Consider the following 22,590-nt stretch of genomic DNA (forward strand, 5'->3'; position numbering starts at 1 on the left):
AAATGCCAGGCAAAGAGGAGGTGCTGCTGGGGCTGCTGGGGCACGGTGTGGGGGAGGGGTTTTTTTAGGGCCCAGAGGCAGCTGTGCTATGGACACCAGAGCCCTTCCGCACCCTCCTTGCTTGCGATGTGATGCGCCACTGCCCTTTTCCTGGCCTCAGTCTGCACCTGTGAAATGGGGCAGTAGTAATCTCTTCCGCACAAATGTTGCTTTGAAATTCGAGTAAGTAAGACAAGGAGTGTGAAAGGGCTTGGTTATAAGAGGCCAAAAGGGGAAAATAAAAAGCTGGGATTGGCTGGGCAGGAAATCAGTGTTCTAGAATCAGTTCTGCTGTTGACTTTTCAAAATCCTTGCCTCTCTCTGAGCCTTGAGGGGTTTGGACATGAAGATCTCTAGGGAGCCCCCTGGTTCAGATGGGCAGCCATTTTCCACCTGCTTGCCTCCTCTGAGAAGTCCTCCTGGTCCTACAGCCCACACTGACTTGCTTTTCTGAGCTAGCACTTCATTGCCCACTGCCCAGAGTCTTCAGCCTCTTCCTTAGGTCTAGGTCAACTACCCTGGACGTGGGCCCAACACCCATGGGCTCAAGCGAACACTGACCAAACTGAATTAAAAATGATTCCTGCCTCCTTCGGATCCTGTGGAGAGACAGTGGGGGGAGGATTTTTATTCATTCCTCATTTTATAATTTGAAAACTGAAGGTGTTAGAGGTTAAATATAAGTCACACTGCCACATGGGCCTTCTTGGTGTTCCTAAACAGGGGAAGAATGATTTCTATTTCTCCACTACCAATCACTACCTGCCATAGTATATAATTATTTGTTTTGTCATTAATTGTCGTTGTTTTCCACTAGGATGAAGTTCCATGAGGGCAGGGATTTTGTTTTGTTCACTGCTGCATCCTCAGCACCTAAAACTGCCTGGCACATAGTAGGTGCTCAAGAAATATATGAGGGGCGGGAGGAGGGGGCAAGAAGCCCCGTTGCGGACTGCGCTTTCTGGACCTGCAGGGGGCGCGCTAGACACGCCTCCAAAGCTAGGCCCCGCCTCTCGCTTCCGGCTGTCGCGTGTGCGTTGAAACCTGCGCGCCACCGTCCTTCTTTCAATTGCGCAGGCGCGCCGGAAGCGCTGTCAGAGCGGCGCGTGCGCGGTGGGAGCCGGAGCGGGGCCGGAGCGGAGCTGGAGCTGGGTCGCGTCAGAGCCGCAGCCGGAGTTGGTGGGCGCCATGCTGTCACCGGAGGCGGAGCGGGTGCTGCAGTACCTGGTCGAGGTGGAGGAGCTGGCCGAGGAGGTGCTGGCGGACAAGCGGCAGGTAGGAGGCCCGTCCGCGGCGCTGGGGCCTGGCGGCGAGCCGTGGGGAAGTGCGCGGGGTCGCAGTGAGTTGACCTGGGCTGGTGGTTTAACGGCTCTGGGACGACAGACGTGGGGCATTTGTGGGATAACTGGGGTCAAACGCTTGACGCGACGCAGCGCGTCACTCGTTCCGCTGGTGTTAAGTGAGCGCCTGCTCTGTGCTGGGTATCCCCTCTCCATCCTTTCTCCGCCCCTTACCGTGCTCTTCGGATCCCGACCCTGGGCAGTTTCCCTGAGCATCGGTTTCAAAATGCAGTTCCCGGGCTCCCTCATTGATCTGGATGCACCGGCCAGTCAAGGCCCTCGGGGGAGAAGAGGAACAGAAAACAGGCCCGAGGGGCCTTGTAATTGGGCAGGGGTGAGGGCGTGGGGGAAGGTGGGGCTCGGTTTATGGAGGACCTTGTAGAGTGTTTGGGTGAAGTTCTAATTTAAGTGCCAAGTCTTTGAAGGGAATTCATGAGGGAGGGAAGGGAAAGGAGGGTGATGTAATTGCATTTAGGTTTTGAAAGGATCCCTCTGGCTGCTGGGTGGAGGCAGAGAGATGGGTGAGGGGCCATTGCCATGATCCAGATGAGAGATGGGTTTGGATCACGTGGTGATGATGGAGAGAAGTGAATGGGTCAGAAATATATTTTGAAGATGGACTTAGTATGCTGTGATAATAGTTACATAAAGGGGTGAGGGAGCAGGAGTCAAGAATGATTCATGACGCTCTGTCATCTCCAGGTACAATGCTGGGGTGGTCAGTCAGGTACTGAGAGGGGGAAGAGCCTATCAAATGAAATACTGGGTTAAGGTGTGCTGCGTGGGAATCACAGGAGCAGTTAAGGTTTATCAAGTACCTGTCGTGTGTTAACTCATTTAATTTCTGGTTTAATAACCTGTGTGAGGTAGGTACTGTTTCTGTTTCTGCTTTTGAGAGGAGTAAATAGGGAGGTGAAATTACACAGCTTATGGCTGGCAGCAGGGTTCAAGCCTGGGCATTCCAGCTACAGAGCCAGCACTCTCAAGCCACATGCTGTACTGCCTGCTCAATTCCTTAGTAGCTATTGCATTGTTGTCACCATCTCAGTGCCCCTACCTCTGCTGTTCCAGTCTTGTGTTGTTGGGTTTTTGTTAATACTAGGTCAGAGTCACCTGGAGAAGTTTGTTCAAAAATAGAGCTTCTTAGGCCTGTTTAATCGCAATGTGTAGGGAAGGAGTTTCCACTTTCCCAGCAATTCTGATATGCCGTAAAGTTTGAGTAGATCATACAAAATTACGCATTTAGTCAGCAGACGTTTTCACAGCACCTTCTCTGGGGGAAAGGCACCTGCACAAAGCATTGTCTTTAAGGACTCAGAAGCTGAGTGGGAGAAGAAATAGATTCACACATCAGTCCATTTTAGGTAGGACCTTGGAAGTAACCTAGGAATGATGCCTTGTCTCTTCAACCCCTTGTCTGTCAAGAGGTGACAGGCTGGGGCAAGAGGCAGCTGAGTTTCTTCCTGCCCGTGTGGTTTTCAGATTGTGGACCTGGACGCTAAAAGGAATCAGAACCGAGAGGGCCTGAGGGCCCTGCAGAAGGATCTCAGCCTCTCTGGTAAGTTGAAACTTCCCTACTGCAGCCCTGGAGACCTGTTGTTCAATCACCTTGTCCCTGATGGAGACCAGGCAGGAGGCCACAGTTGTGTGACTCAGCCTTGGGGGAAACTGAAACAGCCCGTGGAGACGGGGGAGCAAATGTTGCAGGTCTGACACAGACTGTGGCTCAGGATTTCAGCTGCTCACTTCTGTGACAGGCTGTTAGTTCCCAGCTCCTTGACGATGACAGACGCTGAGAGTGCTGGGGGTATATAAAAACGACACTGCCTTCCCTTGTGCTCTTCAGATGAGAAAAACAGTGTAAAATAGATAATTGAAAACTGAGAAAGCTACAGATGGAACTGGACTTGGGGTAGGTGTTGGGTGTTGAGAATATCCAGGAGGTGCCATTTACATGAGGCCAAGCGTCGGTGGCAGAGCAAGCACGTGGGCAGAGCGAGGATGGCTGGAGAGAGCGGCAGAGACCAGGCCGTAATGAAGGGCCTTGGGGGCCAAAAGAGAGTGCACTGAAATGTGTGCAACCTTCCAGTTGCTTCTTACCTTACTGGAGTAAAATCCAGAGTCCTGCAAGACTCTACGTAACCCAGCCCCCTGTGAACACTCCAATATCACCTTCTCTACTCCCTGCTACTCATGACTCCACCTTCATTGGTCTCCTTACTGTTCCTAACACCTCAAGCACGCTGCTGATCTTTGCTGTTCCCTGTTTCCTCTGTCTTGCTTATACTCTCACCTTCTTCGGGTCTCTGCCCAGTATCACGTAATCAGTGAGGTCTTCTCAGACTCCCTGGTATAAGTAGTAAGTTCCTCCTCGACTTTAGCATTCCCTATTCCCTGTTAGCCTGCCTTGTTTTTCTCTGCAGCTCTTATCAAGGTCTGACAAATCATATCTTTGTTTATTTATTCCCTCTTCCTCTATAATATAAACTCCACGAGGGCAGGAACTTTGTCTTTTTCTGCTGTGTTCTCAGTATCTAAAACAATGCCTAGCAGACAGTAGGTGCTCAAAAAACTATTTGTTGAAGGCATGACCATTTGCTCTTTCAGAAGATGTGATGGTTTGCTTTGGGAACATGTTCATCAAGATGCCTCACCCTCAGACAAAGGAGATGATTGAGAAAGGTAAGGCCTCCTGGGGTGGGTCAGGGATATGGCTGCCTCTGTCACAGCTTTGGTCTTAAACCAGAACTGAGAGTCAGGCTTTGGGCAGCTTGGTGAAAGGTGGCTGTGTTACAGGGTTCAGACTGATGTGGGTTTTAATCCCAGCTCTGCCACTGTGGGTTATTTTGTCATCTCTAAAAGGGGGGTGTGTTTACCTAGCACAGTTGTTGTGAAGTTGAGATAAAACAGTATATATGCCTAGCGTAGTACTTGTTTGTCAGTGAGGAAGAGATTAGGCTGCAAATAACAGAAAACCTGAAAAATTGAGGCTTAAGGACATAGGGTTCTATTTTTCTTATGTAAAGAGTTGTCCAGAAGTGTGCAGTCCAGGTGTGTGTATGCCTAGCATAGTACTTGTTTATCAGTGAGGAACGAGTTGGGCTGCAAATTACAGAAAACCTGAAAAATTGAAGCTTAAGGACATAGGGTTCTATTTCTCTTGTGTAAGGAAGGAGTGGTCCAGAAGTGTGCAGTCCAAATGTGCCCCAGCAGTGGCACCTTAGCATATTCTCATAGTTACAGTGTCATCATGTAGGCCTCATGTCCTCGTCCCAGGCTAGAAGAAAGGCAAAAGGCTTTCTCCACATATGGCCTTGCCTTCTATTTTGGCAATAAGGCCATCCTCTCTAGGACTTCCTGCCAACATCCCATTGGCCAGAGCTGAGTCACATGGCCACTATAGCTGCAAAGGAGCCTGGGAGAGTGAGCTTTTCTTTTTCACATCCCCTGCAAAAGAGACTGGGTTTGAAAATGCAGGTTTGGGGAGAGTGAACCTATAGGGTCTGCGTGTATTCAAAATTCCAGAGCCAGGATCCTGGAAGTTCTTTGGAGAAACATCATAAGAACGAAAAAAGTCAGGCTGCAAATGGGTCCTTGGCTGGGAAGGGGCAGGTCATGCATATTTTCTCTTTTATACCTTGAAAACATGGCCAAGAGAACCAGTAGGGTTGCCTAAAGACAGGGTGTCTCCATACCTCTTGAAATCAAAATGTTAGCAGAGGAAACGAGATCCAGCCTGCTGTTCTGTTGAAAAACACACACTAATATTATGTGGTTGTAAAATTAAAAGTTGTCATTGTGCTTGGCAGTGGGCTGGAAGCTGCTCGGACTAAGCTTTCAGAGGGGGTCACCTGCTTGGGTTGAGGTTGTGGACTTTGGCTCTGTTGGCCCATAAATGTGGTTTTGTCATTGTACGTAGAGGGGTTCTGGAACATCATCAGGGTTTTCAGGGATTGACACAGGCTAAACAACCTCATGAGGCACTGGGGTTACTCATTTACAATGAGAAATAGAACCACTGCCCAGGCTGCAAGGCTTGGCCAATCAGGGCTTCTCCCCATCACAAAGTATGAAAGTCTGTGGGGAAGACAGACTAGCCAGAGTGTCATTTGAGAGCAGGTGGAATTGGTTGGGTGACCTTAGTTGATCAATCACCAAGCTTTGATAACTGTCTCTGTCATGATGCCAACTCTTCTCAGGGGCTGTCCGTGACTCTCGGAAATCTTTTCTGTTTACAGTGGCTAATTAGGTTAAGCTTGAGCATTAGGCTCGCGCATTGATTATTTAGGTCGCATGTTTCCACACATGCACTTTTCTAAAAACTCCTTACCTTGATGTACTTGGGTTTGTAAAATTCCTCAGCAATCCATTTTCCAGCCATCTAGGTTGGGCCAGGTCTATAGGTGCTTCATTTTGTTTTTGCCTTTGAATTTTCCATACATCCCGAATTTAGAAGGTGGTCTAAATCCTGGTGTTGCCTTCCCCATCCACTGACCACAAAAGGTCAGTGACCTGGAAGTCAGGGGACTAGTATATCCTGGCTGGCTGAGTGGTCTTGGGCAGGTCATGTCCTTTCTATCCTTTAGTCCTTCCTCTACTGGTCTCTGGGGTCCCCTTTTCCTTCCCAAATGCTAAGTGCCCTTGCTCTCAAGGGGGATGGGGGAGGCTGGTGTCTGTACTCCCTGGGTCAGTCAGACTGTGGTATAACCTCATCCTCTCTTTGCCCACCTCATTTTTTCAGATCAGGAACATCTTGATAAAGAAATAGAAAAACTCCGGAAACAACTTAAAGTGAAGGTTAACCGCCTCTTTGAGGCCCAAGGTATGGGATATGGGCCTGGGGGGAACTGGAAACCAGGAGGCAGAGAGCTATCAGCACGGACTTTGCAGGGCAGGGGTGGGAAGCCCCTCAGAGGCGGGCAGTGGCCTGGGCAGCGTGTTAGTGGCACTGGAGGTACGGGGAGTGGCTGTTTATAGCCGCCCAGAGATAGAATGGGCACGGAGATTTATAGCATCTTATTCTTGTCACAGCTTCTTTGCCAGGTCCCAGGAACTGTCTGGGGTGGGGACCAGGATAGCTCTGACTGAGGAAACTCAGAAGCCTTCAGTCAGATGGTGAAGGTCAGAGCTGAAATTCTGGATAAACCCAAGCACTCCAGATTGGTCACAGGTGTGGCAAAAATCTGGGGGTCTCTGGGCAGCAGAGCCAGGACTTTGGGGGTTCATGGTGAGCCAGGAGTGGGTAGTGATACCTCATCTGGTGCATTGCAGAATTTGAGACCCATCCCTGTCAACCTCGAGGCCGGGTCTGGCAGCGTTAATGCAGCGTCAGCCCCTTTCCTGGGCCTGACTCCAGAGCCAGCAGGAGCCCGACTTGCTGACGGATTGTCTTCTTCCCTAGGCAAACCGGAGCTGAAGGGTTTTAACCTGACCCCCCTCAACCAGGATGAGCTTAAAGCTCTCAAGATCATCCTGAAAGGATGAGACTCAAGAAGCAAGATGGGGGACCAATGACCAGCATCCCCCCTGGGGTCATGGAGGACCCAGGACCTTCTAAGCTTGAAACCTGCAAAGACAGCATCTGCCCTGTACAGGGACGGGCATCAGGAATCTGGCCAGGACTCCTGTATGAAGCCTCTTTGTGCATGGTGCTTGGCTGCTCTGTGATGGCAGGAGGGAAGCCTCGGCCTGCCGGTGTCTGCCGGACCTGACCGCCAGGACTCGGTGCACACAAGACCTATTGACGGGCCCTGGCGGCCACCAGTGGGCGCGTGGGGCGGGGCCTGCGGGGGCGTGAGAATGACTGCAACAGGCACTTCTCAACAGTGGCCTGTTGTTCACACGGCCCGGCAGGGGAGAATGGAGAGGGGCAGAGTGGGATGTCATCCCAGCGTCCCTCTCGGAAAAGAGATGTTTTCAGGCAGGTGTAGCAGAATTGGAACAAGGCAGGAAGCTCACGAGTGGTTTGTGAATGATGGACAGACTCTTGGTGCCTTGCGTTCACCACAGCCGTCTGTGGGGCAGACACACATGTCCCCCACTGCCCCTAGTTGCACCCTTTCTTCCTGCTTGCTTCCGGGAGTGCGTGCTGCTATAATCAGCCCCCGTGGCCCTCTTTAGTCCGGAGGGCCTTGCGGAGCCCTGCACCAGGGGTGGGTGAGTGGGGCCGCCGCTTAGTGTGCTACACGTGTCCGGCGTGCCCTCCACACCTCCGAAAGCAGGGCCTGGCCAGCGCCGCTCAGAGTCCCGTCTGCCTCAGTGGTCTGAGGTCCTAGTGTGAGTGTGCCGTGAGGACAGAACTGTCCTTTGTGTTCCTTGAGCTCTCAATAAACTTTAGCTGAATGAATGAATAGCAGCTTCTGGTCTTCAGTGAGGGCACACCGCTCCTTTTACGATGCCACCGCTGAGGGGAGGAGCTTCTTGCCTTGAAATGAACTGGGATTAGACAGGCAGGTGACAAGTGGCAGCGTGCTAAGGGCACACCTCGCCTGTTCCCCGTGCTCCATTTGGCTCTGGCCGATAGTTATATAGGAACACAGGCTAGTGTGGCCAGATCTTAAGTTTTTTTTTTCAAGAGAAACTAGAAATTTGGATGGTTAAGTTGAATTTCCTATCTTTTAACTAACGCTGACTAATTGAGAAAATGTTTAAAAATGTGGATGTTGGTCAAATAAAACACCTAACATAAGCCAAATTTGGCCCAGACCTCCAGGTTTGCATCCTCTTGAGTCTTGCAGAAGTTTCTGTGTTTTCCCCATGATAGCACTAAGAAGTAGGGAGGTGGAATTGGAAACAAACTAAATGCCCATCCACAAGGGACTAGTTAAAGGCATCAATAGCTCCAGATAGTGGAATGCTACACATCTATAATTGAGAATAAGGGACAAGCTCCAAGATACATTCAGTGAGAAAAGCAAGGGGCAAAACAGGTGTCTTAAAGCTCATTTGTGTATGAACACTCTGTGGTTCCCTCAGAGCAGTAACTGCGGGCTTGGGGCACAAGGCGGGGAGGAAAGGAGATGTCACCCTATACACTTTTGTGAATTAAGGATTTTAAACCATATGAATATATTGCTTATTTTAAAATGTAAATTAAGTAGGAAGTTGCAAAATTCACCTTGGTGTAGATAATCTTTGGTATGACTGCCTGGCTCTCAATTTCACTATTGGGATGTTGCCCCTGGCCACCTGGCTGGGTGGTTGCTAGCCCAAAGAGAGGGGCTGGCTCTCTTTCTCATGGAAATATGGAACCTGCAGCCCGTGCCTGGGGATGTCCTTGCTTCCTCACAAGCGTAGAGGGAAGAAATCCTCAAGCTCTGGAGGCAGAAGGTCCAGAGTAGCTTGGCTTCTGGCCTTCCTGAAGCTGGCTCGTTCACTTCTTGGATTTGCCAGTATTTTCTTTCTGAAAACCTTCCCTTTGGGCTTAAGATAGGCTGTCAGATTCTGCCATTTGTAGCCAGAATAACTGACCTGAAGCAAGGAGAGTGAGGGAGTAGGTCCCCCGTGGAGCCATTAGCTAATCAGCCTACCCTTGTTGCCACCCCCTCCCCCCCCTTTTTTTTAAGAAACAAGGTCTTACTCTGTCACCCAGGGTGGAGGGCAGTGGTGCGATCATAGCTCATTGCTGTCTTGAACTCCTGGGCTCAAGTGATCCTTCTGCCTCAGCCTCCTGAGTAGCTGGGACGATAGGTGGGCACCACCGCGCCTGGCCCCTGCAACCTCTCTTAAACGAAGAGTAGGCTTAGGAATGTGAAAAATGCAGAAATATTTACTTGGACCCAACTCCCCAAGTGAACTTGCCCATGAGCCCAAGGCTTTCTGGTTTAAAAAGCTTACCTTCCAAACAGGAAGGGCCTGAGAGGCACGTAGGTGACCCAGCTGACTTAGATAAATGCATCATTGCAGAGACCCTCACTAAGCAGCTTCCTGATCCTCACCTTGTCCACCTGAGAATGGGGACGCTGTGGCCCACTGGTTATTTCAAATGGTGGCCCATGGGTTCCCCTGATGTGCAAGGAGGAGAGGATGTGTTTAGGGCTCAGCACTTCCCCAGACTCCCAGCAAACACACAGTCTGGTAACTGCTTTGCAAGCACAGCTTAAAGACAAGTTCCTTAGCCTCTGAACTCTTGCTCCTGAAGGACCCATTCAGCACTGACCTCAGAGACGTCCGAGTATCAAAGCCAGGAGGACTTGACTGCAGCCAACAGCATCCTCTGAGCCAGGCCTGTGCTCATTCATTAGGTGTGATCTCTCTGGGGTAGCAGAACTTGCTGCATTTGTCCTCTTTGGGCCCAATAGCCCAGCCAACCTGTCAAGGTTAAAACCCATCCAGTCCTGGGGATTGGCTGTCTCTTGGTGCAAAGATGCCCAGGGACGGGGTGGAGGTATCCAGGGGCCAATCCAAGCAGCAAGCAGCAGCTGCTGAGCCAGCGAAGCTGCTGCCAGGCCGGAGGGAGGGAGGCGAATGCTGTGAGGTGCTGCTGTGCTGGAATCTGGGGGTGGGGAGGGACTTGGGTGGCACCTCCCAGGGCCGCTCTCCTCCCAGTAGCCGGGGATCAACTGGAAGCTTTCTTCTGGACTTGAAGGGAGCAGAACAGCTGCCTCAGCTGTTTTTTCCGATCGTTGACACAGCCTGGAAGGGAAGGGGTATTGGCTGGGATGACCTATCCTTTGAGGTGTGGAGGGGCCTGTGCCCCCACTACCTGGTGTGAGCAGGGGCCAGCAGGAGCCCCGGAGCTGTGCGTGGCCTGTGGCTTGCATCCTGGCTCCGTTCCTGAACTGCATGGCCCTCGAGCAGGTCATTTACCCTTGTGAGCATCAGTTCTCTCGTCCGTAAACCAGGATACTTGCTGCCTTATGGAGAGAGCATGAGGATTCATCAACAAAGGCTAACATTGGTTGGGGGCTTCTCTGAAACTGGGGACTGCTTCAGGTGCTGAACTTGTGGAGCCCTTTTGGGAATGATGTGTACAAGGGAGAACAGGCTCAGAGAGGTTAAGTCATCTGAACCCAGGCTACCAGGTGCCAGAGCCACCCCTTAACCACGACTGCACTCTCTTTCCTCCTGGCTTCGCTCAGCGAAAACGCATTTAAAGCACAGTGCCTGGTACCTAATAGGTGCCCAGTAATGTCAGCTTTCTTCTATTACCCAGCCACGTGCCAGGCACCATTGGCTAAGAGATGCATTTTCCCCACAAGTGGCCCCTGGTCTCACGGAAGCGTGTCCCCGGCAGGCCATGCCCAGAGGCTGCCCTGAGCCACTGGGACGCCTCCTCTCGCAGCACGTTCACACATTCACAGTGTTAACCACTTAGCTGTCTGCTGTCAGAGCTGATCCTTGAGGCAGCTCCACGGTCACTTAATATTGTGCCGGGCACATTGATGGCACTCAAAACTGCTGCTTGAATGACAGAATCTCTGTGTCCACAGTACCTACCTGGAAGTGTCTGCCATCTTTCATAGCACCCCAAACCCCGACCCTGCTTCCTAGGCACTCCCCAGCCATCAAGGCTCCATTGAGTGGACAGCCCACTATGTGCATCCTCAGGGTTTCCCAAAGCAGGTTCCATGGAGCCCTGGCTGTAACTATCTGGCTCAGCCATAACTCCCAAGTCTTCGTGTCCAGTGCAAACCTCTTCCGGGGGTTCTAGACTCATCTCTGAGTAATCTGCTGACCCCTTCACCTGGATGTCCCTGAGCACCTCCCTAGCTCGATTCATCAGTCCTTCTCCTGCGTGTACCACCACCCACCCGAACACGTGACTGGAAACTTGGAAATAATTCTAGAGACTTCTAAAGCAGAGGCTCTCAAACTGGGCTGCATATTAGAGTCACTTGGGAGCTTTAAAAAATACTGATGCCTGGACCAGCCATATCTTTATTTCTGGCAGGCATCAGTGTACGTTAAAGCTCCCGTGTGATTCCAACATGCAGCCAAGGGGTAGAATCACTGTCTACACCTTTGCTACTCAACAGGGGTTGAAGAACGAGCAGCATTGACAATCTGAGGTGCATTTTTAGCAACGATGGCTGCAATAATTCCATTCCTATATGCACACCTCTCTGCAAGGTGACTTTGCCGTTTTTTCTCATCAAGAGGTACAGTCTATTTCCTTATCCGGTGACTGGGCCGGACTAGCAAATTGCTTTGATTAATGGATTATAGCAGAACGACATTATGAGACTTCTGAGCCTAGGCCTCAAAGGGCTTTGCAATGTTTTTTCTCACCTCCTTAGAACCCTGAGTCTACTGTCTGAAGAAGCCAGGGCTAGATGGTTGCAGGATGAGGGGCCACGTGGAACGAGAGGCCCAGCTGACAGCCAGTAGCAACCCTCACACGTGTGAAAGAGGCTATCATCAAGTCTCAGTAAATCTGCCAGGTGCCTGCAGCCCTGTGAGTGACCCCAGGAGAGACCTGAAGAATCATGAGCAAATAAAATAGTCGTTTTAAGCTGCTAGGTTTGGGGAGGGTTTGTTACCCAGCAATAGTTAACCAATAGAGCATCACGCAGGAGCTTGTTAGAAATGCAATCTTGGGGCCAGGCGTGGTGGCTCACGCCTGTAATCCTACCACTCTGGGAGGCCAAGGCGGGTGGATCGTTTTAGCTCAGGAGTTCCAGATGAGCCTGAGCAAGAGTGAGACACCATCTCTACTAAAAAATAGAAAGAAACTAGCTGGACAACTAAAAATATATAGAAAAATTTAGCCGGGCATGGTGGCGCATGCCTGTAGTCCCAGTTATTCAGGAGGCTGAGACAGAAAGATCACTTGAGCCCAGGAGTTTGAGGTTGCTGTGAGCTAGGCTGACACCATGGCACTCTAGCCTGGACAACAGAGTGAGACTCTATCTCAAAAAAAAAAAAAAAAAAAAAAAAAACCAAAGAAGAAATGCAATCTTGCCCACTCCCCCAGACTTACTGAATCACAATCAGTATTTAACAAGATTTCCAAGTGATCATGTGCACATTAAAGCTTGAAAAGTGTCAGTCTTCCAAAACCTTATAAATTTAGAAAACTGTAAACAACCCATAGAAAGACAGGAAAAAAGTCAGGACAGCTTACAAAAGAAATGTAAATTTTAAAAACTGAAACCTCACCAGTAACCAATGGAATGCACATAAAATTACAATAAGTTAGTACTTTGTACCTGGCAAGTTGGCACAGATATTTTTTTTAAATTAAAAACTGGCAAATTCGAATAATCTTTCTGGAAAGCAACTTGGTTGTAATAAGTCCATTCCTTTGACCCAGTTATTCTACTTCTAGGAATCTGTCATGAGGAAACAGCCAGAATTTCAGTTAAGCTTTATGAGAGGATGTTCATCATGGCATTATCTATAAAAGTGAAAAATTGCAGTTGTGCCAAATACCCAATTATAAGGAATTGGTTTAGTAAATGTTAGCACATATATGAGCTGAAATATGGTAAATTTTGTTTTTAACTCTGCCAAGGAGCAAGAGAGTCTAGTGGTCAAGTGTTCGGGTTTTGGAGTCAGACAGACTGGAGCTCAAGTCCGGCTCACCTTTTGTGACCTAGACTTTCAGAAAGTTATGTAACACCTGGCGACCATTTCCTCAACTGTAAAATGACAATAAAAGCTGCCTAAAGATAAAATGAGATAATGTGTGTAAAACATTTTATCCAGACCTGGCCAAAAAGTACTTCCAAAAGGGAGGCTTTTATTGATATTCTTGAATGGAAAATGCCACGTGGAAAAGTGGGACTGGAAACTCCAGCCCAATGCCAACTTTGTAAAAGAAAAAGTATGAATATATGCATTTTTGAAAAACGGGAAGGAAATACACCAGATTGTTAAAGATGCTTATGTCTGGATGGTTTTTTATTTCCTTCTTTAGTTTTCAAATATTCTACAATGAGTGTGAATACTTTTTATAATCAGGGAAAATTTTTACTTTTTAGAAACCAAGTTTAAAGTCAAGCCCTGAAGTCCTTAATTTATCTTAACAACATACATACATTTTTTTCATTTGTTTGTTTTCCACCTAAGTCTTTTGAAACCCACCTGCTGATAGATTAATAATAATGTCTTTAGGATTTTAGGGATTTACTGAGATGGAAACTACTGAATCTCTGTTTTACAGATGAGGAGCAGAGAGGTTAGGTCCCTTGCCTAAGGCCACACAGCTGATAAGCTGCAAATCGAATTCTAACAATCCAGCGGCTGTGCCAAGCTGCCTCCTAGACTTTCTGGCACCTCCCATGGCCCATCCCTTGTGCCCCTCCTCGCCTGTTCCTACATACCAAGGTGCGTGTTGGTCACGAAGTTTCCCATCCTCAGCATCCCCTCTTCTCTGCTGACAGGGCCATCATTCCACATGAGGTCAAAGCCCCCGACTCGCTTCTCCCTTCCTGTGAGCCTGGCAGAAGACACACGGAATTAATGAAGTGCACCTGGTGGGGTCCTACGACCAAGCCAGGTAGGTCTCTGACCCCTCCCTGAACCCTATCAGTGTCCACCCCGTCAGGATTCCTTCTTTTGTCCAACCATTCACTGGCTGTTACCCAGGGGCCCACGCAGGTCTCAGAGGGGCCGTCTCCTATTTTTTTCCCCAAGGCTCTCTTGCTTGGTAGCATGTGCCTATTTGTGATTTCTGGCTTAAAGTCTCCTTTCCTCCTCAAACCATAAACTCCATGAAGGCAGGGATTAGTCTGTTTGTTCTTTACTCTTTACTGTGTCCCCAGTATGTGGCACAGGAGCTGGCACGGAGTAGGGTTCAAATGTTTGTTGAATGAATAAGTGATGGTGGGGATAGTGGACACCTGTGGTTTCTGCCTGCTCAGCATCCATTTTCACCTTCTTTCTGTCCCAGGGTACCTCAGGTTTTCCTTTGAGAACCACTCTTCCTTCCCTCACCCACGTGGCTCAGGTGGGGTTGACCCTACTCCCTGGGAGGCGGGCACAAGACTTATACCTACCTGGCCAATTAGAGTCATGATGAGTGGCTCAGGAATGGGCATGTACCCCAATCCCCAGCAGTGAGAATCAGCCCTCAAACTTTTGCTGGAATAATTGGGGAAAAGCTAATATGGAGGAAAGAGGGGTGGGAGGGGCAGGGAGAGAAAGAGCAAGAGAGCGAGAGAGCGAGAGAGCGAGAGAGAGAGAGAGAGAGAGAGAGAAAGAACGAGAGAGAGAGAGAGAGAGAGAGAGAGAGAGAGAGAGAGAAAACAAACCAGGCAACATTGACTGCGCACCTGGATTCACCCATTCCTGAAAGCAGCCCCTGGATTTTTTCATTATATACACATTGTTATAACAATAAATAGCCTCTGATTGAGTACTTAACTAGGCACTATAAAGTGCATTATCTATTACCCTAACAACTGAGAGGTAGACATGATGTTTCCCATTTTGCAGATGAGGAAACTGAGTCTCAGAAAGGTGTAGTGACTAGTCCAGGGTCCCACAGTCAGAGAGTTTTGAGAAAATCCTTCTAGAACGAGTCTCGGAAAGCTGTAGTTGGCCCTGCTCTGCCCCAGAGAGGCTGAGTCCTTGGGCTGGGACCTGACTCTATGTGGACATCTCAGGTTCTCCATTGTAAGATGGTGCGGCAGGCCAGAGCCACCTCTGAGGGCCACTCGAGTCCCAAGGTTCTAGGCTCTCCCTCTTCCTCGGTGGGAGCCCCAGCTGTCATGTACAGGGGCGCGTGATCTGGGCTGCCCTCCCTCACCTGGCTTCCATGTCCACGACGTGCAGGGTGTCTTCCAGGAGGCAGGTCTTGAGCTCATAGTCCTCCTGGCTGCTGGCTGTCAGCGACGGGGAGGCATTGACCTCCAGGAGCCACCTGGACCAGGAGGGAGCAGAGGGCTGTAGGGGGACCAGATGGGGAGCCCGGGCGCCACCCCCAGTTCCTCCAGGGCTGCTCCCTCCACCTTCCCGGCTGAGGACAGGGAACTTAAATGGGGAGAGCTGGGTGGGTGTAAGAATGATTCTCGTGTCCTCGTGCTGTTACTGTTTTTCCTTCTTCTGATAGAGAGGTGGATGCAAGAGAAACTTCCCTTTCCTAGTGAAAATGCGCTGTAGACGCAACCGACCTGCTGTGGCAAAGGTCAGGCAGACAGTAGGGAGGGGCGAGACCGTGATGGGCTGGAAAGGGATGTGAGCCCAGAATGGCGAGGTCATCTAATTTTTCCAGAAAAGCCAACAATTCTGATTTTTATGTAAACATGTCCCAAATTTCAGTGCTTGTCAACACATTTAAATTAAAAAGAAATCATTCTGAGGGTCAAACTCAAGGTATTTGCAGGCTGAAAGCAGCCCAAGGAGCTCCAGCTCACAACCCGGTTATTTTGCAGACAGGACGCTGGGCAGAGAGGGGCAGGCTCAGCCAGCAGGAGACCAGGGCCCCTTTCCACCGTGTGCCGCCTCCTCCCGAGCTTATTCCCACGTAGTGTCCACTGCGAGGCCCACGGCTGCACCTCGCCTCGCTGTAGGTGGCAAAGGAGAGAGACCCGGTGCTGCTGAGATCCTGTTCCTGAACCAGGGCCTGACTTAGGTCTTGCTCTGGGGCTCCTACTCCTGGCTCAGGAAGCCCCTCAGCACATACAGTGACCCTGAACAGGGTCCTGGAGCCGGCAGTGCCGGTGGGGAGCAGCTCAGCCCAGGTACTTGGACCCCAGGCCTGGCTTTGCCTCTGACTTGCTACATGACCTCAGGCTCCCCAAACACCCCACTGGGCCTCCATGTCCTCACATGTGAGGCCATCACTGTGGTCCCTGCCGGGTCAGGCTTGTTCTACGTGTCAGATCAACCTCCTCCATGAGCGCTGCGGAGTGCACCAAATTCTTGGCAGGGATCGACACTGTGACAATATTCCCTTACACGGCGCTTTGCATCCTCAAAGCACCAGGACTTACAGAGGGGACTTGCCTGGTGCCAGGGAAAGATCCCCGACTCAGCAGATGATTGGGAAAGGGCTTCTCGTGCCAGGCACACGTTGCTCAGTGCTCGGCAGACTATATGTCACTTATTCCTCATAAAGATCTTATAAGGTATAAGCACAATGACCAACCCCATTTTACAGACGGGCAAACTGAGGCCCCGAAAAAGGAAGCATGCCCAAGGATATACAGCTAAGAAGAGGCAGAGCTGGGATTCAAACCTGAGCACAGTCTGTATGGAGAGTGTGCAAAACATGACCTCCTGGCTTGCTGGGCCACCCACCCACTCACTTACGGTTTGAGGTCCTGGTCGATGAGGATGTCATAGCCGTACAGCTCGAAGCAGTGCTTGTCACTAATGATCACCTTCTGCACGCTCTGCAGACTTTTGACAAAGATGTTGTCCATGTCGCTGAAGAGCGTCTCTACCGCCTTGGGCCCGTGCTTGGACGCCAGGTACTGCCGGAAGCGCTGGAGCATCCACTTGCAGCCCTGGGGCCCGGGCAGCCGGGATGGGAGAGGGGACTCAGTTAGCTGGGACCCTAAATGACTGCCCTTAGGCTTGGGCAAGAGGGGCCAGCCCTAGGTCCTGTGATCGGGATGACTCTGGGTGTGCCCCTCCTTGTGGGGCAAAAGTTCTGCATGTCCAAGAGGACTGGCTACCAGGACCCCAGAAGTCCCTGCCCACTCAGCCTGCGTAGGCCTCTCCCTGAGCCTGCCTTCCTGGGGACAGCCTGCGCTGACCGTGTGTGCATCCCAAGGCCGAGGAGGGACCACCAGACTACTGTCTGCAGGGGTGTGTGTGCACAAGGCCCCCCCTGTGTGGGATAGAGCAAGGGGAGGGAAAAGAAGGGAACAGGTGTGAGCTGGGGACCCTCTCTCCTGCGCTCCTCTGATCTGGCCCTTAACTCTAACAAGTCTGAGAATTCTGTATTTGAAGCCGGCCTTGCAGGTTATTTTATATAGATTAGATAGATATTAAGTATATCTGTATGATACATTAGTTGATCAATTGATCAATAGATAGAAGATACATGCCAGGTAGGAGGAGAGGACATATTTTTGCATAGGGGTGCATTAGTTGATTTGTAGGTTTGAAATATTTAGACACATGGTCCGTGGGCCTCCGCTTGTACTCTTGCCCTGGGCCCTGCCCCTGTGAACTATGAGCCCCAGACATAGTCCCCCTGCCACTTCCAGCTCAGCCTTAGGAGGCTGGATCCCTGGAGAACAGAGCCCCAGCTCCCTCACCTTCTTCGGGTGGTAGTCGGGAGACGTCTTCTGCACAGCAACGTTGGTGAGGTGAACATCTGGCAGAGGTTGGTGGTCAAGGATTGATGTAGATCTCAATGTTTAAATATATTTATCTATAAAGCTCAATTATATCCCAATAAAGCTGTTATTTAAAAAATAGGAAAAGAGGATGCTCAGCAAAGTGCGTTAGTGGCTTAAGAGCGGGTATCACTCCCCTCTGATGAAGGAAGCGTGGCTCCCAGCTCTTCACACTTCACTGCTCTGGCCTCCCCAGGAGCAGAGGGGAAGGAGGGGTTAAAGAGGAGAGTGGGGGTGGAGGGTCAACCGAATTCAGAGCCTCCCTTCTCCACAGCCAAGCAAAGTATACACACACAATCAAAATCAGTCCACAGGGCTGGGCTCCGTGGCTCATACCTGTAATCCTAGCACTCTGGGAGGCTGAGGCGAGAGGATCGCTCAAGGTCAGGAGTTCGAGACCAGCCTGAGCAAGAGTGAGACTCCATCTCCACAAAAAGTATAAAAATTAGCTGGGTGTGGTGGTGTGGCCCTGCAGTCCCAGCTACTCAGGAGGCTGAGGCAGGAGGATTGCTTAAGCCCAGGAGTTTGAGGTTGTAGTGAGCAATGATGATGCCATGGCACTCTACCCTGGGTGAGTGAACCCCTGTCTCAAAAAAAAAAAAAATCCACAGAGAAATGAAGCTGATTAGTTGTCAAATCTTTAGAGGAAAGAGAATTTTCTTAGTTTAGCAATGACGGTAGAAATCACAGAGGAAATCAATGGACAACTATGGACTCAACTAAGGAGTCAACTTTAATACACAAAAATAAAACAGATGTCAGGACAAAACTTACAGGCAAAAAGGGCTAGACAAAAGATTTGCAGCAAATGTGAGAGTCTAATGTTCTTGTCACATGAAAATCAATGGAATGTATGACCTTTTATTTATTTATTGAATAAAAGATAAGAAAACATATAAGAGAAACTATAATTGGTAGAAGATCATCTGGGAAAATGCTCACAGCTCCCGGTGACAGAAGATACACAATTTCAAAGGGATGTATTAATGAACAGGGGAAATGCAAATTAGGAGAGATGTAAATTCTAACGTGAAACCTGCTTCCTCATCTTCAGTTACTTTTTTTTTTTACATTTTCAATTTGAAAAATTCAAAACTCACAGAATATTTGCAAGAATAGTATAATGAATGCTTCTACATGCTTCACCTAGACTGCCAATTGTTTCAGAATGGCTTTTTCAAATGATTGTCCCCAGTAATGGGGAGCTGGGGTGAAATGAACCGTGTCAACAGGATGGTAAAAATAAAGAGAATTTTTTTGGAAAACAATCTGGCCAGATGCACGTGACCCAGTATTTACACCTCTGTGACACCATCCAAAGGCAAAATCTTAATACAGTAAAAGGTTTACAAAAAAAATATTCCTTTGTAGCACTGCATCAAGAAATTGAATATTTCCCAAATGTCTGCAGCATGAGGCGTTTGTAAACCAACAAATCTACTCAGTGGAATACTTTGTAACTAACTAATAGCAAATGTCTACAAGCAAAATACTGATGATAATGTTTAGTGAAAAAAGGGTTATGTTTATATGGTGGGATCACTCGAATATAAAAGGCAAATGACAACAAAAACATCTGCAAGTGAACTTGGAAGGAAATACACCAAAATGGTAATTAGTTATTGCTAGAAAATGTACCTAGAAAGGGCTTCTTTTCTTTTTTGTACTTTCCTACATTTTCTGATTTGTCTTTAGTGAGCTATACCACTTTTATTGCAAAAACTATGTCCTTTAAATGTTTTATTATTTTTATTAGAATAATGCCTATCAGTTGTAGACACAACTGATAATATATGTATAAAGTTGAAAAATAAATGTTTCCTGACCTGATTCTAATCCTCTGCAGTTTTCAGAGTTAATAGATTAGAGATCTTTTCATACTTGCCCTGACAGAAACATACTTCCTTAAAAGCAAAACTGGGATCACAAACATACCAATTCTTCACTTTGCATTTTGTTTTTTCATTTGATAACCTATCCTGGATACTTTCCGTGTCATGACACTTCAATCTACCTATTGTTTTTAACTGACACACGGCCATGTAGATGCTTTATAATCCATTTCACCATTCCTCAAGCATGATTTACGTTGTTTCTACTTGTTCACTATTATATACATTGTTTCAGTGAATATTTTTATATTTTCTGTATGTATCTATAGATACACTATATGTATATATTTTTGAGTAATTGTGTGTAAGCTATATATATAGTATATATAATAAAGTCAGGTTAAAATACATTTCTTGTTTTAAAACTTGGCGTGTAATATCTGAAGCAAATATGGTCAAATATTAATCTGTTAAATCTGGATGGTGGATGCATGGGTTTCTTATCGTCTTCCCTGCGTTTTCTATTAATAGAAAATAGAAAATTATTTTCTAGGCTGGGCACGGTGGCTCACGCCTGTAATCCTAGCACTCTGGGAGGCCGAGGCGGGTGGATCGCTCGAGGTCAGGAGTTCGAGACCAGCCTGAGCGAGACCCTGTCTCTACTAAAAATAGAAAGAAATTATCTGGACAACTAAAAATATATACAGAAAAAAAATTAGCCGGGCGTGGTGGCGCATGCCTGTAGTACCAGCTACTCGGGAGGCTGAGGCAGGAGGATCGCTTGAGCCCAGGAGTTTGAGGTTGCTGTGAGCTAGGCTGATGCCACGGCACTCACTCTAGCCAGGGCAACAAAGTGACACTCTGTCTCAAAAAAAAAAAAAATTATTTTCTATTAATATTTCAAGATTAAAAAATTAAAAACTATAAAAGAAGGGGTGGAAAATGATATGTATTCACTCACTGTGAAAACAGCAAAACCTCATTAAATAGAAACTAGCCCGGGGAGAGGTCTTGGTTTGTTTAATAATTCCCCACGAAGCTCAGAGATGCGCAAACATTTGGAAACGGAGCTGGGAGAATCACTAACATTTACTCAAGGGTCACTCTGAGCCAGGCACTGTTCTAAGTCCTTCACATGTATTATTTAATTTTAATAAAAAAAACAAGGTAGCAATAAAACTCAACTAAATTTGATGACTTGAAGATGATACATGCTTATTAGAATTACAAAGTAAAATAAATGTACTGGAGACGCTGACGTTGGTGAAATAGCAAAAACAATTGCAAAAAAATACTCAGAAGAGCCGAATCGCAATCTCAGGTGCAGCAGTGCAAATAAATGCATTACCCTGGGCACGTACTTAATTGATTGATGAAATGAAGGCAGAGAGATGTGAACTGGCTGAAAACATTGTGCTGCCCTTTCTGTCTTTCCCACACGCAGGTAACGGTCCTGCCCATTTTCCTCTGCCCCTTTTCTTCTGATGCTCAGACCTAAAACTCCTAAAACCTTTTTTGCATATTTTTATTTTGACCAGATAATCCATTCACATGACTCAAAAGTTAAAAGGCACAAAAGCGTATATAAGGAAATACCTCCCATCTACCCCGTCCCTACCCACCCAGTGCTCTTCCCAAAGACAACTTCTTTCCAGTTTTTTGTCCCAGAGATAGCAAACATATATAGAGACATACATATATATATTTTTTTGAGACAGAATCTCGCTCTGTTGCCCAGATTAGAGTGCCATGGCATGAGCCTAGCTCACAGCAACCTCAGACTCCTGGGCTCAAGTGAGCCTCCTGCCTCAGCCTCCCAAGTAGCTGGGATTACAGGCAAGCACCATCATGCTCAGCTAATTTTTTCTATATATTTTTAGTTGCCTGCTCATTTCTTTTTATTTTTAGTAGAAACAGGGTCTTGCTCTTGCTCAGGCTGGTCTCGAACTCCTGACCTCGAGCGATCCTCCCGCCTCGGCCTCCCAGAGTGCTAGGATTACAGGTGTGAGCCACTGAGCCCGGCCAAGATATACTTTTTAACATGAATGAGAACATACTTTTTTATGCTGTTCTATACATACTTTGTTTTTTTCCCAATTAACTATACATCTTGTAGATTATCTCATATCAGTACGTAAATCACTTTCACCATTCGTTTCTAACACATGGTATTCCATTGTATAAATGAGACATTTGTCCCATTGTTTCCTATTTTTCGCTCTCACAAACGAAGCTGTGCAGTGAATAACCTCTAAGCCTGTCTTCTCCCGCACAGTGGATGCACCTGTCAGCTAAATTCCCAGAGGGGAATTGCTGGGGCAGAGGGCGTGTGCAATTGTCTTTTGATAGCTAGCTGCCAGGTTGCCCTAGAAGGGAGTGTACCAATCTACACTCCCGCCAGCAACATATGTATCCCCCAGCCTTGCCAAGACAGTGTGTTATCAAGGTTTTGGTCCCTGACAATTGGATGGGTGAAAATAGCATCATATTTGAATGAATGAGTGAGCCAATGACTAGGCACTGAAGAAAAGGGCACATAAAATGATGGGAACATTCTCCAAAGGGGCTAAAAACTGTCCGATCCTACAAATACAAATAAATGTGAATGTCAGTCCCACCACCAAAACCATCACCCGGCAAAGCAGGTTGGGGTGAGCTGCTCTGAGCAGAGCGGGGCTCCTCCCCTGGGGTCTCCCCCACAAGACTGAAAGCTCCCAGAGGGAAGGGACCAGTCCTGTCTCCCTCACTGCTGTGTCTCCCGTGCCCAGACCACAGCAGGCACCCGGCAGACATCTGTGGATGGAGAGGGTCACTCGGGATTGTCCCCAGGACAGAAAGGGCAGGTGCATGGGGGAGGGGGTGGGTAGGCAGATCCCAGGATACACTGGTCATCGATGCTGTTCAGCGTGAAGCGGGTGTTGGAGAATCGGGCAAAGCCATCCCGGTAGAGCCAGGCCCGCAGTGGGATGTACTGAGGCGGACGGAGGTGGGAACAGAGAGAGAAAAAAGGGGAGGGGAATACATCCAGGCACTCTCACACCGCCTAGGTCCTGCACCTGCCTTGCCCTGCACCTGGAGTGCCTTTCCTTCTTCCCCAAATCAGCCTTCAAGGCTCTGCTCTGACATCAGCTTCCTTGGAGTCTA

At 48.5% G+C, this 22,590-nt stretch overlaps 2 protein-coding genes across 2 annotated transcripts in view; one reads left to right on the top strand and one right to left on the bottom strand.

Annotated features, from left to right (window-relative positions):
• The first annotated feature begins 1,100 nt into the window (after nucleotides 1–1,100).
• PDRG1 (p53 and DNA damage regulated 1) lies at nucleotides 1,101–7,725 on the top strand. The gene is made up of 5 exons (XM_045529478.1): nucleotides 1,101–1,314; nucleotides 2,862–2,937; nucleotides 3,987–4,061; nucleotides 6,121–6,201; nucleotides 6,781–7,725. The coding sequence occupies exons 1-5, from the start codon at nucleotides 1,228–1,230 to the stop codon at nucleotides 6,861–6,863; spliced, it is 402 nt and encodes a 133-aa protein (XP_045385434.1). The 5' UTR covers nucleotides 1,101–1,227; the 3' UTR covers nucleotides 6,864–7,725.
• A 1,500-nt stretch (nucleotides 7,726–9,225) lies between these two features.
• Nucleotides 9,226–22,590, bottom strand: part of TTLL9 (tubulin tyrosine ligase like 9) — a 54,411-nt gene continuing 41,046 nt past the window's right edge. Inside the window, exons 9-14 of the mRNA XM_045529479.1 lie at nucleotides 22,197–22,239; nucleotides 17,534–17,592; nucleotides 16,578–16,774; nucleotides 15,073–15,186; nucleotides 13,646–13,761; nucleotides 9,226–10,013 (exon numbers count right to left, since the gene is read on the bottom strand). Of these exons, the coding sequence (XP_045385435.1) occupies nucleotides 9,937–10,013; nucleotides 13,646–13,761; nucleotides 15,073–15,186; nucleotides 16,578–16,774; nucleotides 17,534–17,592; nucleotides 22,197–22,239 (606 nt within the window). The 3' untranslated portion in view covers nucleotides 9,226–9,936. The remainder of the gene's footprint in view (nucleotides 10,014–13,645; nucleotides 13,762–15,072; nucleotides 15,187–16,577; nucleotides 16,775–17,533; nucleotides 17,593–22,196; nucleotides 22,240–22,590) is intronic.

This window comes from Lemur catta, chromosome 17, assembly GCF_020740605.2.
Source record: "Lemur catta isolate mLemCat1 chromosome 17, mLemCat1.pri, whole genome shotgun sequence".
Lineage (NCBI taxonomy): Eukaryota > Metazoa > Chordata > Mammalia > Primates > Lemuridae > Lemur > Lemur catta.